The sequence below is a fragment of the Pseudophryne corroboree genome, chromosome 1 (genome assembly GCF_028390025.1).
Source record: "Pseudophryne corroboree isolate aPseCor3 chromosome 1, aPseCor3.hap2, whole genome shotgun sequence".
In the NCBI taxonomy this organism is placed as follows: Eukaryota; Metazoa; Chordata; class Amphibia; order Anura; family Myobatrachidae; genus Pseudophryne; species Pseudophryne corroboree.
Genome location: NC_086444.1, coordinates 295111816 through 295130223, shown reverse-complemented (window position 1 = coordinate 295130223; position 18408 = coordinate 295111816). Strand labels below are relative to the sequence as shown.

At 47.6% G+C, this 18408-nt stretch overlaps 1 protein-coding gene across 3 annotated transcripts in view; it reads left to right on the top strand.

Annotated features, from left to right (window-relative positions):
* The window catches only part of TRAFD1 (TRAF-type zinc finger domain containing 1), a 141909-nt gene extending 123795 nt beyond the window's left edge, over window positions 1-18114 (top strand). For all 3 annotated transcript variants that reach the window (XM_063964366.1, XM_063964365.1, XM_063964367.1), the window contains exon 12: window positions 16341-18114. In XM_063964366.1, the coding sequence (XP_063820436.1) occupies window positions 16341-16397 (57 nt within the window). In that variant the 3' untranslated portion in view covers window positions 16398-18114. The remainder of the gene's footprint in view (window positions 1-16340) is intronic.
* Window positions 18115-18408: the final 294 nt, after the last annotated feature.

Genomic DNA, 18408 nt, shown 5'->3' with positions numbered 1-18408 from the left:
GCTTCAGTACCTGAAGTTCAGACATTTGTAAAAGGGGTGCTGCACATACAGCCTCCTTTTGTGCCTCCAGTGGCACCTTGGGATCTCAACGTGGTGTTGAGTTTTCTAAAGTCACATTGGTTTGAACCACTTTCCACTGTGGACTTGAAATATCTCACATGGAAGGTGTCGATGCTGTTAGCCTTGGCTTCAGCCAGGCGTGTGTCAGAATTGGCGGCTTTATCATATAAAAGCCCTTACTTAATTTTTCATTCTGACAGGGCGGAATTGAGGACTCGTCCTCAATTTCTACCTAAGGTGGTTTCTGCATTTCACATGAACCAACCTATTGTGGTACCTGCGGCTACCAGGGACTTAGAGGACTCTAAGTTGCTTGACGTTGTCAGGGCCTTAAAAATATATGTTTCCAGGACGGCTGGAGTCAGAAAATCTGACTCGCTGTTTATCCTGTATGCACCCAACAAGCTGGGTGCCCCTGCTTCTAAGCAGACGATTGCTCGTTGGATTTGTAGTACAATTCAGCTTGCACATTCTGTGGCAGGCCTGCCACAGCCAAAATCAATAAAAGCCCATTCCACAAGGACAGTGGGCTCATCTTGGGCGGCTGCCCGAGGGGTCTCGGCTTTACAACTTTGCCGAGCAGCTACTTGGTCAGGGGCAAACACGTTTGCTAAATTCTACAAATTTGATACCCTGGCTGAGGAGGACCTGGAGTTCTCTCATTCGGTGCTGCAGAGTCATCCGCACTCTCCCGCCCGTTTGGGAGCTTTGGTATAATCCCCATGGTCCTTACGGAGTCCCAGCATCCACTAGGACGTCAGAGAAAATAAGATTTTACTTACCGATAAATCTGTTTCTCGTAGTCCGTAGTGGATGCTGGGCGCCCATCCCTAGTGCGGATTGTCTGCAATACTTGTATATAGTTATTGTTACAAAAATTCGGGTTATTATTGTTGTGAGCCATCTTTTCAGAGGCTCCCTTGCGTTTATCATACTGTTAACTGGGTTCAGATCACAAGTTGTACGGTGTGATTGGTGTGGCTGGTATGAGTCTTACCCGGGATTCAATATCCTTCCTTATTATGTACGCTCGTCCGGGCACAGTATCCTAACTGAGGCTTGGAGGAGGGTCATAGGGGGAGGAGCCAGTGCACACCACCTGATCCTTAAGCTTTTATTTTGTGCCCTGTCTCCTGCGGAGCCGCTATTCCCCATGGTCCTTACGGAGTCCCAGCATCCACTACGGACTACGAGAAACAGATTTATCGGTAAGTAAAATCTTATTTTTTCCTTTTTCTGTGCAGATAGTGGAAGGTGAAAAGGTAAGAGTTCTGCAGCCTTGTTAGGTTCACAGAAGCGGATGTCATCTTCTGTTTCCACCACATCCGCCACATGTCGCCGAGTCTATCGGGCTGCAATCCACTCCGGTGGAAACTCGTCTACTGCCTTTCAGTCGGTCCGGGAATGGTCTAGGACCTGTGAGTTAATCTGCAGTTATTGGTTATGGTTACACTCTTGTGGTGTTTCTTTTCTGTCAGGCTGTTGCTGAAGTTGTTTCATGCTATGGCATGCGGTGTCTTATTATTGGTTGTGTTGACACACAGGTTGTTACATATTCTTTCAGCATGTGGCTGTATATTGTTCATACCGTTGGCTGGTATTCTATTGAATGCCGCGTTCTGCTGTATGTTCGTGGTATGAGCTGCTACGACACTCACCGTGTTTATTCAATAAATTCTTTTCTCGAAATATCCGTCTCCCTGGGCACAGTTTTCTAACTGAGGTCTGGAGGAGGGACATAGAGGGAGGAGCCAGTTCACACCCATTCAAAGTCTTAGTGTGCCCATGTCTCCTGCGGATCCCGTCTATACCCCATGGTCCTTACGGAGTCCCCAGCATCCTCTACGGACTAAGAGAAAAGGATTCACCGGTAGGTATTAAAATCCTATTTATTTTTTTTAATGGGCACCCACTTACTTGATTCTGTGTGAGTGGTGCCCCGGGAAATAGAAAAGGGGTTAAAAATATAGCCATTACAGGCAATATGCAATGCAGCATTTGTATAAAGCGTGCTCAAGATTGTGATAAAATCCTTAGTGAATCTAAACCGATAAAGGGTAGTAAATAAATGGTTCCAGGACACCAGGTCAAAGGACTTCTCAGCAGGAAATAATAGCCGATAAGCCCGGGGCATTAGTGGAGCGCTGCCATTGGGCAGCAGCCAGAACCCTTCGAATATTAGCAGTGGAGTGCCTCCCCCAAATAAAACCCATCTGTTCCTCATGAATGAGGGAGGGCGAAAGTAGCTTCACCCTCTCCGCAAATATCTTTTTAATAATATTTTGTAATCATTATTGAGGAGGGAGATGGGCCTATATGAGGCCAGGGAGTCTGGATCCTTACCAGGTTTGTGGATAACGTTCAAAATAGGCGAATTAAAGTAAAGGGGTAACGAGTGAGTAGATAATATATAATTATACATATTAGTAAGGGGTCCACTAACTTTATCAGAAAGAAGTCTGTAGTATTCTTCGCTAAACCCGTCAGGGCCAAGGGGCCTTACCCACTTTTAACCCTGTAATAGTCCTGGACCTCTTCCAAGGTGATGGGAACTGTAAGGGAAGCCGCAGAATCGGATGACAATTGGGGTGGGTTTTACATTCCAAATAACTGTAGTAGACTGGGTAGGGGCAGATTTGAATCTGTGGAATGAGTCCATAAGTCTTAACTGTGCCAACTTGAAAGTCTCTAAATCTGTTACAAACCAAATAATAATTCCCCGGATCACCGCCTTATCGGCTTGCCAAAACAGTGCAGGATTATCTGTAGCATGAGCAGCATTTGCGTGAGCATAGTTCAACCAGGCTGTAAGAACCCTGTCACGAAATTTCAGGGAGGAAGTTAAATGGGTGGGAAATCTCCACTGCTTTAAGGAGCACTTGTCTACAGGTGCTGCCAAGGAGATCAACACTAAGGCGTGGTCAGAAAGGCTAATTGGTTCTATGTGAGAGTCTAATACCCTCAGAAAGGGGACATCGGAAGTGAATATATAATCAAGACTGGACAACGACCCATGTGCTGCTGAAAGGCAGGTGAAGTCCCGGTCTATTGGGTGTTTGGCCCTCCACACATCTGTCAAATTCAATTGTTTCATAAAATAAGAAATGCCAAATTTAGGCTGGTGTGAGGATCGCCGCTCAGGGTACTCGCAATCCATTGCATGGGAAACCACCACAAACAAACAAATTAGCTAAATTGAAAGGATACAAATTAGCCAATACAGTACGTAAAAACAGCTTATCATAGCGGTTAAGAGCATAAATGTTGCACAAAGCATATGGGACGCCATACAGTAGTGCCTCTACAATAAGGTAGCGACCCGCCAGGTCTACAATAAGGTAGCGACCCGCCAGGTCTACAATTGTGTACGTCAGAGACGGGAAGGGTGTTTTTTCCTAAGAGGATAACTCCTCTTGATTTTGAAGTAAATGGCGCTGCCCCCAAAACTTTCCATCCCATGGTATTTAGCTTAACAGTTTCTAAGTAGATATGTCTCTTGTAAAATAAAATCATATCTTAGTGCAGTTTATTCAGATACAACAGTATTTCTCTGACGTCCTAAGTGGATGCTGGGGACTCCGTCAGGACCATGGGGAATAGCGGCTCCGCAGGAGACAGGGCACAAAAGTAAAAGCTTTAGGATCAGGTGGTGTGCACTGGCTCCTCCCCCTATGACCCTCCTCCAAGCCTCAGTTAGGTTTTTGTGCCCGGCCGAGAAGGGTGCAATCTAGGTGGCTCTCCTAAAGAGCTGCTTAGAGTAAAAGTTTTATTAGGTTTTTTATTTTCAGTGAGTCCTGCTGGCAACAGGCTCACTGCAACGAGGGACTTAGGGGAGAAGAAGTGAACTCAGCTGCGTGCAGGATGGATTGGCTTCTTAGGCTACTGGACACTAGCTCCAGAGGGACGATCACAGGTACAGCCTGGATGGGTCACCGGAGCCGCGCCGCCGACCCCCTTGCAGATGCTGAAGAGAGAAGAGGTCCAGAAATCGGCGGCTGAGGACTTCTCAGTCTTCATGAGGTAGCGCACAGCACTGCAGCTGTGCGCCATTGCTCTCAGCACACTTCACACCAACGGTCACTGAGGGTGCAGGGCGCTGGGGGGGGCGCCCTGGGCAGCAATAAAGTACCTATACTGGCTAAAAATACATCACATATAGCCTCTGGGGCTATATGGATGTATTTAACCCCTGCCAGATTGTCAGAAAAACGGGAGAAGAAGCCCGCCGAAAAGGGGGCGGGGCCTATTCTCTTCAGCACACAGCGCCATTTTCCCTCACAGAACTGCTGGAGGGAAGGCTCCCAGGCTCTCCCCTGCACTGCACTACAGAAACAGGGTTAAAACAGAGAGGGGGGGCACTTATTTGGCGATATGATTATATATTAAGATGCTATAAGGGAAAACACTTATATAAAGGTTGTCCCTGTATAATTATAGCGTTTTGGTGTGTGCTGGCAAACTCTCCCTCTGTCTCCCCAAAGGGCTAGTGGGGTCCTGTCCTCTATCAGAGCATTCCCTGTGTGTGTGCTGTGTGTCGGTACGTGTGTGTCGACATGTATGAGGACGATGTTGGTGAGGAGGCGGAGCAATTGCCTGTAATGGTGATGTCACTCTCTAGGGAGTCGACACCGGAATGGATGGCTTATTTAGGGAATTACGTGATAATGTCAACACGCTGCAAGGTCGGTTGACGACATGAGACGGACGGCAAACAAATTAGTACATGTCCAGGCGTCTCAAACACCGTCAGGGGCTTTAAAACGCCCATTTACCTCAGTCGGTCGACACGGACACGGACACTGACTCCAGTGTCGACGGTGAAGAAACAAACGTATTTTCCTTTAGGGCCACACGTTACATGTTAAGGGCAATGAAGGAGGTGTTACATATTTCTGATACTACAAGTACCACAAAAAAGGGTATTATGTGGGGTGTGAAAAAACTACCTGTAGTTTTTCCTGAATCAGATAATTTAAATGAAGGCGCTCACACGCTTATCACAAGTGGCGTTACCGTCTCCAGATACGGCCGCCCTCAAGGAGCCAGCTGATAGAAGGCTGGAAAATATCCTAAAAAGTATATACACACATACTGGTGTTATACTGCGACCAGCGATCGCCTCAGCCTGGATGTGCAGCGCTGGGGTGGCTTGGTCGGATTCCCTGACTGAAAATATTGATACCCTTGACAGGGACAGTATTTTATTGACTATAGAGCATTTAAAGGATGCATTTTCTATATATGCGAGATGCACAGAGGGATATTTGCACTCTGGCATCAAGAGTAAGTGCGATGTCCATATCTGCCAGAAGATGTTTATGGACACGACAGTGGTCAGGTGATGCAGATTCCAAACGGCACATGGAAGTATTGCCGTATAAAGGGGAGGAGTTATTTGGGGTCGGTCCATCGGACCTGGTGGCCACGGCAACAGCTGGAAAATCCACCTTTTTTTACCCCAAGTCACATCTCAGCAGAAAAAGACACCGTCTTTTCAGCCTCAGTCCTTTCGTCCCCATAAGGGCAAGTGGGCAAAAGGCCAGTCATATCTGCCCAGGGATAGAGGAAAGGGAAGAAGACTGCAGCAGGCAGCCCATTCCCAGGAACAGAAGCCCTCCACCGCTTCTACCAAGTCCTCAGCATGACGCTGGGGCCGTACAAGCGGACTCAGGTGCGGTGGGGGGTCGTCTCAAGAGTTTCAGCACGCAGTGGGCTCACTCGCAAGTGGACCCCTGGAGCCTACAAGTAGTATCCCAGGGGTACAGATTGGAAATTCGAGACGTCTCCCCCTCACAGGTTCCTGAAGTCTGCTTTACCAACGTCTCCCTCCGACAGGGAGGCAGTATTGGAAACAATTCACAAGCTGTATTCCCAGCAGGTGATAATCAAAGTACCCCTCCTACAACAAGGAAAGGGGTATTATTCCACACTATATTGTGGTACTGAAGCCAGACGGCTCGGTGAGACCTATTCTAAATCTGAAATATTTGAACACTTACATACAAAGGTTCAAATCAAGATGGAGTCACTCAGAGCAGTGATAGCGAACCAGGAAGAAGGGGACTATATGGTGTCCCTGGACATCAGGGATGCTTACCTCCATGTCCCAATTTGCCCTTCTCACCAAGGGTACCTCAGGTTCGTGGTACAGAACTGTCACTATCAGTTTCAGACGCTGCCGTTTGGATTGTCCACGGCACCCCGGGTCTTTACCAAGGTAATGACCGAAATGATGATTCTTCTTCAAAGAAAATGGACGATCTCCTGATAAGGGCAAGGTCCAGAGAACAGTTGGAGGTCGGAGTAGCACTATCTCAAGTAGTTCTACGACAGCACGGGTGGATTCTAAATATTCCAAAATCGCAGCTGTTTCAGACGACACGTCTGCTGTTCCTAGGGATGATTCTGGACACAGTCCAGAAAAGGGTGTTTCTCCCGGAGAAGAAAGCCAGGGAGTTATCCGAGCTAGTCAGGAACCTCCTAAAACCAGGAAAAGTGTCAGTGCATCATTGCACAAGGGTCCTGGGAAAAATGGTGGCTTCTTACGAAGCGATTCCATTCGGCAGATTTCACGCAAGAACTTTTCAGTGGGATCTGCTGGAAAAATGGTCCGGATCGCATCTTCAGATGCATCAGCGGATAACCCTGTCTCCAAGGACAAGGGTGTTTCTTCTGCGGTGGCTGCAGAGTGCTCATCTATTAAAAGGCCGCAGATTCGGCATTCAGGACTGGGTCCTGGTGACCACGGATGCCAGCCTGAGAGGCTGGGGAGCAGTCACACAGGGAAAAAATTTCCAGGGAGTGTGATATAGTCTGGAGACTTCTCTCCACATAAATATACTGGAGCTAAGGGCAATTTACAATGCTCTAAGCTTAGCAAGACCTCTGCTTCAAGGTCAGCCGGTATTGATCCAGTGGGACAACATCACGGCAGTCGCCCACGTAAACAGATAGGGCGGCACAAGAAGCAGGAGGGCAATGGCAGAAACTGCAAGGATTCTTCGCTGGGCGGAAAATCATGTGATAACACTGTCAGCAGTGTTCATTCCGGGAGTGGACAACTGGGAAGCAGACTTCCTCAGCAGGCACGACCTCCACCCGGGAGAGTGGGGACTTCATCGGGAAGTCTTCCACATGATTGTGAACCGTTGGGAAAGACCAAAGGTGGACATGATGGCGTCGCGCCTGAACAAAAAAAAAACTGGACAGGTATTGCGCCAGGTCAAGAGACCCTCAGGCAATAGCTGTGGACGTTCTGGTAACACCGTGGGTGTACCAGTCGGTGTATGTGTTCCCTCCTCTGCTTCTCATACCCAAGGTACTGAGAATTATAAGACGTAGAGGAGTAAGAACTATACTCGTGGCTCCGGATTGGCCAAGAAGGACTTGGTACCCGGAACTTCAAGAAATGCTCACAGAGGACTCATGGCCTCTGCCGCTAAGAAGGGACTTGCTTCAGCAAGTACCATGTCTGTTCCAAGACTTACCGCGGCTGCGTTTGACGGCATGGCGGTGGAACGCCGGATCCTAAGGGGAAAAGGCATTCCGGAAGTGGTCATTCCTACCCTGGTCAAAGCCAGGAAGGAGGTGACCGCACAACATTATCACCACATGTGGCGAAAATATGTTGCGTGGTGTGAGGCCAGCAAGGCCCCACGAAGAAATTTCAACTCGGTCGATTCCTGCATTTCCTGCAAACAGGAGTGTCTATGGGCCTCAAATTGGGGTCCATTAGGGTTCAAATTTCGGCCCTGTCAAGTTTCTTCCAGAAAAGATTGGCTTCAGTTCCTGAAGTCCAGAAGTTTGTCAAGGGAGTACTGCATATACAACCCCCTTTTGTGCCTCCAGTGGCACTGTGGGATCTCAACGTAGTTTTGGGATTCCTCAAATCACATTGGTTTAAACCGCTCAAATCTGTGGATTTGAAATATCTCACATGGAAAGTGACCATGCTGTTGGCCCTGACCTCGGCCAGGCGAGTGTCAGAATTGGCGGCTTTGTCTCACAAGGCCCATATCTGATTGTCCATTCGGACAGGGCAGAGCTGCGGACTCGTCCCCATTTTCTCCCTAAGGTGGTGTCAGCGTTTCACCTGCACCAGCTTATTGTGGTACCTGCGGCTACTAGGGACTTGGAGGACTCCAAGTTGCTGGATGTTGTCAGGGCCCTGAAAATATAGGTTCCAGGACGGCTGGAGTCAGGAAAACTGACTTGCTGTTATCCTGTAGGCACCCAAAAAACTGGGTGCTCTTGCTTCTAAGCAGACGATTGCTAGTTGGATGTGTAGTACAATTCAGCTTGCACATTCTGTGGCAGGCCTGCCACAGCCAAAATATGTAAATGCCCATTCCACAAGGAAGGTGGGCTCATCTTGGGCGGCTGCCCGAGGGGTCTCGGCTTTACAACTTTGCCGAGCTGCTACTTGGTCAGGGGCACACCCTGGCTGAGGAGGACCTGGAGTTCTCTCATTCGGTGCTGCAGAGTCATCCGCACTCTCCCGCCCGTTTGGGAGCTTTGGTATAATCCCCATGGTCCTGACGGAGTCCCCAGCATCCACTTAGGACGTCAGAGAAAATAAGAATTTACTTACCGATAATTCTATTTCTCGTAGTCCGTAGTGGATGCTGGGCGCCCATCCCAAGTGCGGATTGTCTGCAATACTTGTACATAGTTATTGTTACAAAAATCGGGTTATTATTGTTGTGAGCCATCTTTTCAGAGGCTCCGCTGTTATCATGCTGTTAACTGGGTTCAGATCACAGGTTGTACAGTGTGATTGGTGTGGCTGGTATGAGTCTTACCCGGGATTCAAAATCCTTCCTTATTGTGTATGCTCGTCCGGGCACAGTATCCTAACTGAGGCTTGGAGGAGGGTCATAGGGGGAGGAGCCAGTGCACACCACCTGATCCTAAAGCTTTTACTTTTGTGCCCTGTCTCCTGCGGAGCCGCTATTCCCCATGGTCCTGACGGAGTCCCCAGCATCCACTACGGACTACGAGAAATAGAATTATCGGTAAGTAAATTCTTATTTTTATTACATTTAATGGGGGGAATTTAATCCCCCAATGTTCCAAGTGCCTAATTTAAATTGAGCCATAAGAAAGCATTAAAGCATATAGAGAGTACACAGAGTATACAGTTATACTAACATAGAAGGAAACCATATCATGGTATACATGGGGAGGAGCCCCAGAACAGATATTTGCCAGCCACGTGGGGGGGTGGGAATGGGACAGGGAAGAACAGATGGAAAAAGACGCACAGGAGGGAGAGAAGAACAAACAGAAGAGAAAAACATACATATAGTACACAGAATAAACAAAACATGGCAGCATGACATGCATACTGCCCAAACCGTAAACCATGCACAGGTGTTAAGTGCACCGCCAAGTGTCCGGCTTAATAGCTCCTAACGACACCCAGCTGTAGATGAAACAAACGTCCAGAGTCTCCTCCAAAGAAAAACAAACAAACAACCATGTGTAGAAGGCTGTAAGGAGAGTAGCAAAAACAGGGACCAAAAATAGGATCAGGATAATAAATCTGCATTACTTAAAGCCAGGGACGCAGGGGACTGAGCACGAGAAGATGCGTCCAATTCCTGTAGATAATTCTCCACGTCAGGGGCAGATGTGAAATCAGTGAAGTTGTCACCAGCGTAAATCCAGAGGCGAGTCAGGAACAGGAAAGCAAACTTGCAGCCTTTTTGTATCCGAGACTGACAGGAGAGAGTTCTCAACTTTTCTAGCCCTGGTGACTTCTGTAGAAAAGTCTTGAAAAATTAGCAGCTTGTGTCCGTACCAGGAAAGATTCCGGTGCTTACGAGAAGCAGACCAGATCTGCTCTTTGTGGACATAGTTAAGGCAATTTAAATAAATCAACTCGCGGTCTGCGATCAGGGCTATTCCTCTGCGGGCCTAAGCGGTGTGCTCTTTCAATAATGAGGTCCGGACTGCCAATGGGTATCTCCAGTAATTGAGGAAGGGTCATGCTGAGAAACTTAAAGTGATCAGGTCCTTTTAAAGTCTCCAGTAACCCCACGACATGGAGGTTATTTCTGCTGTACCTATTGTCTAGGTCGTCAACCTTAGAAAGTAGCTGGAAATGAGACATCCGCAATGCAGAAAAGTCAGTTTTTAAAGTGCAGATCTTGGAAATTATTCCCAGCAGTATGTTCAGTAGTGGACACGCGTTCAGCCAGCTTCTGCACCTGACCCTCAATTGTAGCTATGCTCTGCTGGAGGAGGTCGGTTTGTTTTTTAAACATCGGCTCCATAGCCTCAGCAATCGCATGTACCACTTCCCCATAAGTTAATATAAGCATTAGAGGTACCTGCAGGGGTGTGAGAAGAGAGACTTTCCTCTGTGGAGAGCAGCTCAGGTCCCAGCTGTACATTTGCGGGCGCCATCTTGGATTCAGCACAATTTCTTTGTGCTTTTCCCGGCAACTGAGGGGTAAGAAACCTCTCCATACAGGGTAGGGGAGTCAGGGGATACTCTGGAGGTGAGCTGGAGACTGTAAAACAGCTGTGAAAAGAGGATTTCGCTGGGATCTGGGAGCTGCTCACAGCATGGAGGGCGGGGCAGGAAGGCTTCTTGTTTTGTATTTTAATGAGTATTTCTCTGACGTCCTAGTGGATGCTGGGAACTCCGTAAGGACCATGGGGAATAGCAGCTCCGCAGGAGACTGGGCACAAAAGTAAAGCTTTAGGACTACCTGGTGTGCACTGGCTCCTCCCCCTATGACCCTCCTCCAAGCCTCAGTTAGATTTTTGTGCCCGGCCGAGAAGGGTGCACACTAGGGGCTCTCCTGAGCTTCTTAGTGAAAGTTTAGTTTTAGGTTTTTTATTTTCAGTGAGACCTGCTGGCAACAGGCTCACTGCATCGAGGGACTAAGGGGAGAAGAAGCGAACCTGCCTGCTTGCAGCCAGCTTGGGCTTCTTAGGCTACTGGACACCATTAGCTCCAGAGGGACCGAACACAGGCCCAGCCTCGGAGTCCGGTCCCAGAGCCGCGCCGCCGGCCCCCTTACAGAGCCAGAAGCAAGAAGAGGTCCGGAAAAATCGGCGGCAGAAGACATCAGTCTTCAACAAGGTAGCGCACAGCACTGCAGCTGTGCGCCATTGTTACTCAGGATCACTTCACACTTCGGTCACTGAGGGTGCAGGGCGCTAGGGGGGGGCGCCCTGAGCAGCAATGTAAACACCTTGGCTGGCGAAAATACACCACATATAACCCCCAGGGCTATATGGATGTATTTTAACCCCTGCCAGAACTCACCAAAAAGCGGGAGAAAAGGCCGCCGAGAAGGGGGCGGGGCCTATCTCCTCAGCACACGGGCGCCATTTTCCATCACAGCTCCGCTGGAAGGACGTCTCCCTGACTCTCCCCTGCAGTCCTGCACTACAGAAAAGGGTAAAAAAGAGAGGGGGGCACTAATTTGGCGCAGTTCTAATAATAACAGCAGCTATAAAGGGAAAAGCACGTTTTATAGTGGTATTCCTGTCTATATATAGCGCTCTGGTGTGTGCTGGCATACTCTCCCTCTGTCTCCCCAAAGGGCTAGTGGGGTCCTGTCCTCTATCAGAGCATTCCCTGTGTGTGTGCGGTGTGTCGGTACGATTGTGTCGACATGTTTGAGAAGGAAAATGAGATGGAGGCGGAGCAATTGCCTATTATAGAGTTGTCACCCCCTAGGGAGTCGACACCTGAGTGGCTGAGCTTATGGAAGGAATTGCGTGACAGTGTCAGTTCTTTACGAAAGACAGTTGACGACATGAGACAGCCGGCTACTCAGCTTGTGCCTGTCCAGGGGTCTCAAACGCCATCAGGGGCTTTAAAACGCCCGTTACCTCAAATGGCAGACACAGACACGGATACTGACTCCAGTGTCGATGATGAGGAGACAAACGTGACTTCCAGTAGGGCCACACGTTACATGATTGAAGCAATGAGAAATGTATTGCATATCTCTGATAATACAAGTACCACTAAAAAGGGTATTATGTTTGGTGAGAAAAAACTGCCTGTAGTTTTTCCTGTATCCGAGGAATTAAATGAAGTGTGTGATGAGGCGTGGGTTTCCCCCGATAAAAAACTGATAATTCCTAAAAGGTTATTGGCATCATACCCTTTCCCGCCAGAGGATAGGGCACGTTGGGAAACACCCCCTAGGGTGGATAAAGCGCTCACACGCTTGCCTAACAGGTAGCACTACCCTCTCCTGATACGGCCGCCCTAAAGGAACCTGCCGATAGAAAGCAGGAGAATATCCTAAAATGTATATACACTCACACGGGTGTTATACTGCGACCAGCAATCGCCTCAGCCTGGATGTGCAGTGCGGGCGTGGCGTGGTCGGATTCCCTGACTGAAAATATTGATACCCTAGATAGGGACAGTATATTACTGACTATAGAGCATTTGAAAGATGCATTTTTATATATGCGTGATGCACAGAGAGATATTTGCCGACTGGCATCAAGAGTTAGCGCGCTGTCCATTTCTGCAAGAAGAGGTTTATGGACGCGGCAGTGGTCAGGTGATGCGGATTCTAAAAGGCACATGGAAGTTATTGCCTTATAAGGGGGAGGAGTTATTTGGGGTAGGTCTATCAGTCCTGGTAGCCACGGCAACTGCTGGAAAATCCACGTTTTTACCCCAGGTAGCTTCTCAACCTAAGAAGACGCCGTATTATCAGGCGCAGTCCTTTCGGCCCCATAAGGGCAAGCGGGCAAAAGGCGCCTCATTTCTGCCCCGTGGCAGAGGGAGAGGAAAAAGGCTGCAGCAAACAGCCAGTTCCCAGGAACAAAAGCCCTCTCCCGCCTCCGCAAAGTCCTCAGCATGACGCTGGGGCTTTACAAGCGGACTCAGGCACGGTGGGGGCCCGTCTCAAGAAGTTCAGTGCGCAGTGGGCCCACTCGCAAGTGGACCCCTGGATCCTTCAGGTGGTATCTCAGGGGTACAAATTGGAATTCGAGATGTCTCCCCCTCGCCGTTTCCTAAAGTCTGCTTTACCGACGTCTCCCTCAGACAGGGAGGCAGTATTGGAAGCCATTCACAAGCTGTATTCCCAGCAGGTGATAATCAAGGTACCCCTCCTGCAACAGGGAAAGGGGTACTATTCCACACTATTTGTGGTACCGAAGTCGGACGGCTCGGTGAGACCAATTTTAAATCTAAAATCCTTGAACACTTACATACAAAGGTTCAAATTCAAGATGGAGTCACTCAGAGCAGTGATTGCAAACCTGGAAGAAGGGGACTATATGGTCTCTCTGGACATCAAAGATGCTTACCTACATGTCCCAATTTACCCTTCTCACCAAGGGTACCTCAGGTTTGTGGTACAGAACTGTCACTATCAGTTTCAGACGCTGCCGTTTGGATTGTCCACGGCACCCCGGGTCTTTACCAAGGTAATGGCCGAAATGATGATACTCCTTCGAAAGAAGGGAGTTTTAGTTATCCCTTACTTGGACGATCTCCTGATAAGGGCAAGATCCAGGGAACAGTTGGAAGTCGGGGTAGCACTATCTCAGATAGTGCTGCGGCAGCACGGTTGGATTCTCAATATTCCAAAATCGCAGCTGATCCCGACGACACGCCTTCTATTCCTAGGGATGATCCTGGACACAGTCCAGAAAAAGGTGTTTCTCCCGGAGGAGAAAGCCAGGGAGTTATCCGAGCTAGTCAGAAATCTCCTAAAACCAGGCCAAGTCTCAATGCATCAATGCACAAGGGTCCTGGGAAAGATGGTGGCTTCTTACGAAGCAATCCCATTCGGCAGATTCCACGCAAGAACCTTCCAGTGGGATCTGCTAGACAAATGGTCCGGGTCGCATCTTCAGATGCATCAGCGGATAATCTTGTCACCAAGGACAAGGGTGTCTCTCCTGTGGTGGTTGCAGAGTGCTCATCTTCTAGAGGGCCGCAGATTCGGCATTCAGGACTGGGTCCTGGTGACCACGGATGCCAGCCTGAGAGGCTGGGGAGCAGTCACACAGGGAAGAAATTTCCAGGGCTTGTGGTCAAGCCTGGAGACATCACTTCACATAAATATCCTGGAGCTAAGGGCCATCTACAATGCTCTAAGCCTAGCAAGACCTCTGCTTCAAGGTCAGCCGGTGCTGATCCAGTCAGACAACATCACGGCAGTCGCCCACGCAAACAGACAGGGTGGCACAAGAAGCAGGAGGGCAATGGCAGAAGCTGCAAGGATTCTTCGCTGGGCGGAAAATCATGTGATAGCACTGTCAGCAGTGTTCATTCCGGGAGTGGACAACTGGGAAGCAGACTTCCTCAGCAGACACGACCTCCACCCGGGGGAGTCTTCCACATGATTGTGAACCGTTGGGAAAAACCAAAGGTGGACATGATGGCGTCCCGCCTCAACAAAAAACTAGACAGGTATTGCGCCAGGTCAAGGGACCCTCAGGCAATAGCTGTGGACGCTCTGGTAACACCGTGGGTGTACCAGTCGGTGTATGTGTTCCCTCCTCTGCCTCTCATACCCAAGGTACTGAGAATCATAAGAAGGAGAGGAGTAAGGACTATACTCGTGGCTCCGGATTGGCCAAGAAGGACTTGGTACCCGGAACTTCAAGAGATGCTCACAGAGGACCCGTGGCCTCTACCTCTAAGAAGGGATCTGCTCTAGCAGGGACCCTGTCTGTTCCAAGACTTACCGCGGCTGCGTTTGACGGCATGGCGGTTGAACGCCGGATCCTGAAGGAAAAAGGCATTCCGGATGAAGTCATCCCTACCCTGATCAAAGCCAGGAAGGATGTAACCGCACAGCATTATCACCGTATTTGGCGTAAATATGTTGCGTGGTGCGAGGCCAGGAAGGCCCCTACAGAGGAATTTCAACTGGGTCGTTTCCTGCATTTCCTGCAAACAGGACTGTCTATGGGCCTAAAATTAGGGTCCATTAAGGTTCAAATTTCGGCCCTGTCGATTTTCTTCCAGAAAGAACTGGCTTCAGTTCCTGAAGTTCAGACGTTTGTCAAGGGGGTACTGCATATACAGCCTCCTTTTGTGCCTCCAGTGGCACCTTGGGATCTCAATGTAGTTTTGGGGTTCCTAAAATCACATTGGTTTGAACCACTCACCACTGTGGACTTAAAATATCTCACATGGAAAGTGGTAATGCTGTTGGCCCTGGCTTCAGCCAGGCGTGTCTCAGAATTGGCGGCTTTATCCTATAAAAGCCCTTACCTAATTTTTCATACGGACAGGGCAGAATTGAGGACTCGTCCTCAATTTCTCCCTAAGGTGGTTTCAGCGTTTCACCTGAACCAGCCTATTGTGGTACCTGCGGCTACTAGGGACTTGGAGGACTCCAAGTTGCTGGACGTAGTCAGGGCCCTGAAAATATATGTTTCCAGGACGGCTGGAGTCAGGAAATCTGACTCGCTGTTTATCCTGTATGCACCCAACAAGCTGGGTGCTCCTGCTTCTAAGCAGACTATTGCTCGTTGGATTTGTAGTACAATTCAGCTTGCACATTCTGTGGCAGGCCTGCCACAGCCAAAATCTGTAAAAGCCCATTCCACAAGGAAGGTGGGCTCATCTTGGGCGACTGCCCGAGGGGTCTCGGCGTTACAACTTTGCCGAGCAGCTACTTGGTCAGGGGCAAACACGTTTGCTAAATTCTACAAATTTGATACCCTGGCTGAGGAGGACCTGGAGTTCTCTCATTCGGTGCTGCAGAGTCATCCGCACTCTCCCGCCCGTTTGGGAGCTTTGGTATAATCCCCATGGTCCTTACGGAGTTCCCAGCATCCACTAGGACGTCAGAGAAAATAAGAATTTACTTACCGATAATTCTATTTCTCGTAGTCCGTAGTGGATGCTGGGCGCCCATCCCAAGTGCGGATTGTCTGCAATACTTGTACATAGTTATTGTTACAAAAATCGGGTTATTATTGTTGTGAGCCATCTTTCCAGAGGCTCCTCTGTTATCATGCTGTTAACTGGGTTCAGATCACAGGTTATACGGTGTGATTGGTGTGGCTGGTATGAGTCTTACCCGGGATTCAAAATCCTTCCTTATTGTGTACGCTCGTCCGGGCACAGTATCCTAACTGTGGCTTGGAGGAGGGTCATAGGGGGAGGAGCCAGTGCACACCAGGTAGTCCTAAAGCTTTACTTTTGTGCCCAGTCTCCTGCGGAGCCGCTATTCCCCATGGTCCTTACGGAGTTCCCAGCATCCACTACGGACTACAAGAAATAGAATTATCGGTAAGTAAATTCTTATTTTATCTTTCTTGTTCAGCCGAAAAAGAAGATAAACGCGGGAGCAGGAGCAGAAGATGTTGATAAAGAAGAATGATATTTTTATGTCCTTTTCAGAATAATGTTATGGTCATTTATTTTCTGTATGATGCTCCTGTACTACACTTTTTTTTATTCCACTTCTGTGATATCTATGTATATATATATTGCTCTATCATATCCGCTTTTCTATAGCCACATTATTACTAATAATGCTTTTATATGCATTTTGTTTTGTAATAATCCTATTATGAAGACAGGACCCACAGGTACTGTAATGTAGTCATGCCTCTACTATTTTCTTATTGTATATGAAATATAGAAGCAGTAGTAGATATGAGAAGGTATAGGTTTTGTGTGGCCTTTTTTTGTTTTGTTTCTTTGAGGTGGAAAAGCAGGATGTCTTTTAGGTCCAAAAGGAAAAAGGAAAAAAAAAAATTGCAAGCACTAAAACGTAAACCAGGAACACTATTGCTACTAACTTGCTTAAAAATATTTTCTACAATAATATCCGTATCTAATTTTGAATGTCTTTGCTAAGCCCCTTTATATATTTACATAAAAAAATCTATTTTTAAATCAATATTTACTCATGTAACAAGAAAAATAAGGCTGATTTAGCATATGCATAATGTAGCTCAATGTCAGAACATCCACGTTATTACTGGTTGGAGTACAGACCACTGGTGAAAGTAATAGCTTTCCTCTGAGTATGTTGTGTCTATTATGTGTGTTTAATTGAAAACCAAAAGTTCCTAAGCAGTGTTTTCAAAAGACATTTGGTGCAACATTAAAATTTTGTGGTGCTCCACCTGAGGGGCGGTTAGAAACAAACTTGTTAGTTATTTTTCAGGGGTGGTCTTCAGTATGCCGACTGACGGGATCCCGGCGCACAGTATACCGGCGCCGGGATCACGACAGCCGGCATACCGACACTTATTCTCCCTCGTGGGGGTCCACGACCCCCCTGGAGGGAGAATAAAATAGCACCGTACCCGTAGCGTGGCGAGCGCAGCGAGCCCGCAAGGGGCTCAATTGCGCTCGCCACACTGTCGGTAAGCCGGCGGTCGGGCTCCGGCATATCGTAGTGAACCCATTTTTCAGAGTAATATATAAGATTTATTTGTATGTATTTTGTTCCTTCCACTAATTGCACATGCTATCACATTGTTACTGATACACCTATTTAAGCAAATGCAGCCATGTGGACTGACTTCAGCTTATGGTTTGTTGCAGACAACAGAATATCAAATGGCTGCTGGCTGTCTGTATAAAACAAATGGGCTACTACTAAATGCTGGGGATTGCTTTTAGACACTTACAAATTATAATGCTAATTGTTAATGCTGTAGATTATTTTAATCAGTGATTCCTTTAAAAAAAAAATATATATATATATTAATGTCAAATAAGCTTTCACATGAATTACTCAGAAAAGCAGCCTGCTATTTGGAATATAAAGAGTACTGGTTGATTTATAGGCATGGGAATATGATTTAATTTATGATCTCACCACATACACACAATGGAAGCAAACATTTTGTAACCTGAACAATATCCACACTAAAGCACCGCATTCATTGGCTGGAAACCATTGATTGACCTCACAAAGTGCCTCAGTCTTCCAGACTGTCTGGACTGCATGTAAATGACAGGTACATTATTTGTTAAATCCCAGAATTGACTTCCTTATCTTGGAGTGTAAATAGTGTGTTTTGCATTTTGATTTAAATGTATTTTATACAACATTAAATAAACAATTTGTTTGGCTGGTTTTGATGAAAATACTTTTATAGATACAGATCCTATAGATGGAGTGAATTACTGTATGTTAGTTTACTACTCATTCTGTATTTTGACACAAGTTATACCTTCAGTCCCTATGAGATGTAGAAGATTTCTCTGTATAAAAGGTTGTTGAGCAAGAGGCTTAGGGAGCAATTCAGTGGCCAGTGAATCCTTCGCCGGCTGAATCTGCATAGCATCTTCTGTACTGTACAGCAACGCAAACAAGCACAAAAGTGTTTCGCTACCCCATAGGGTAGAGAGCACTTTTCTGCGGATCTTGC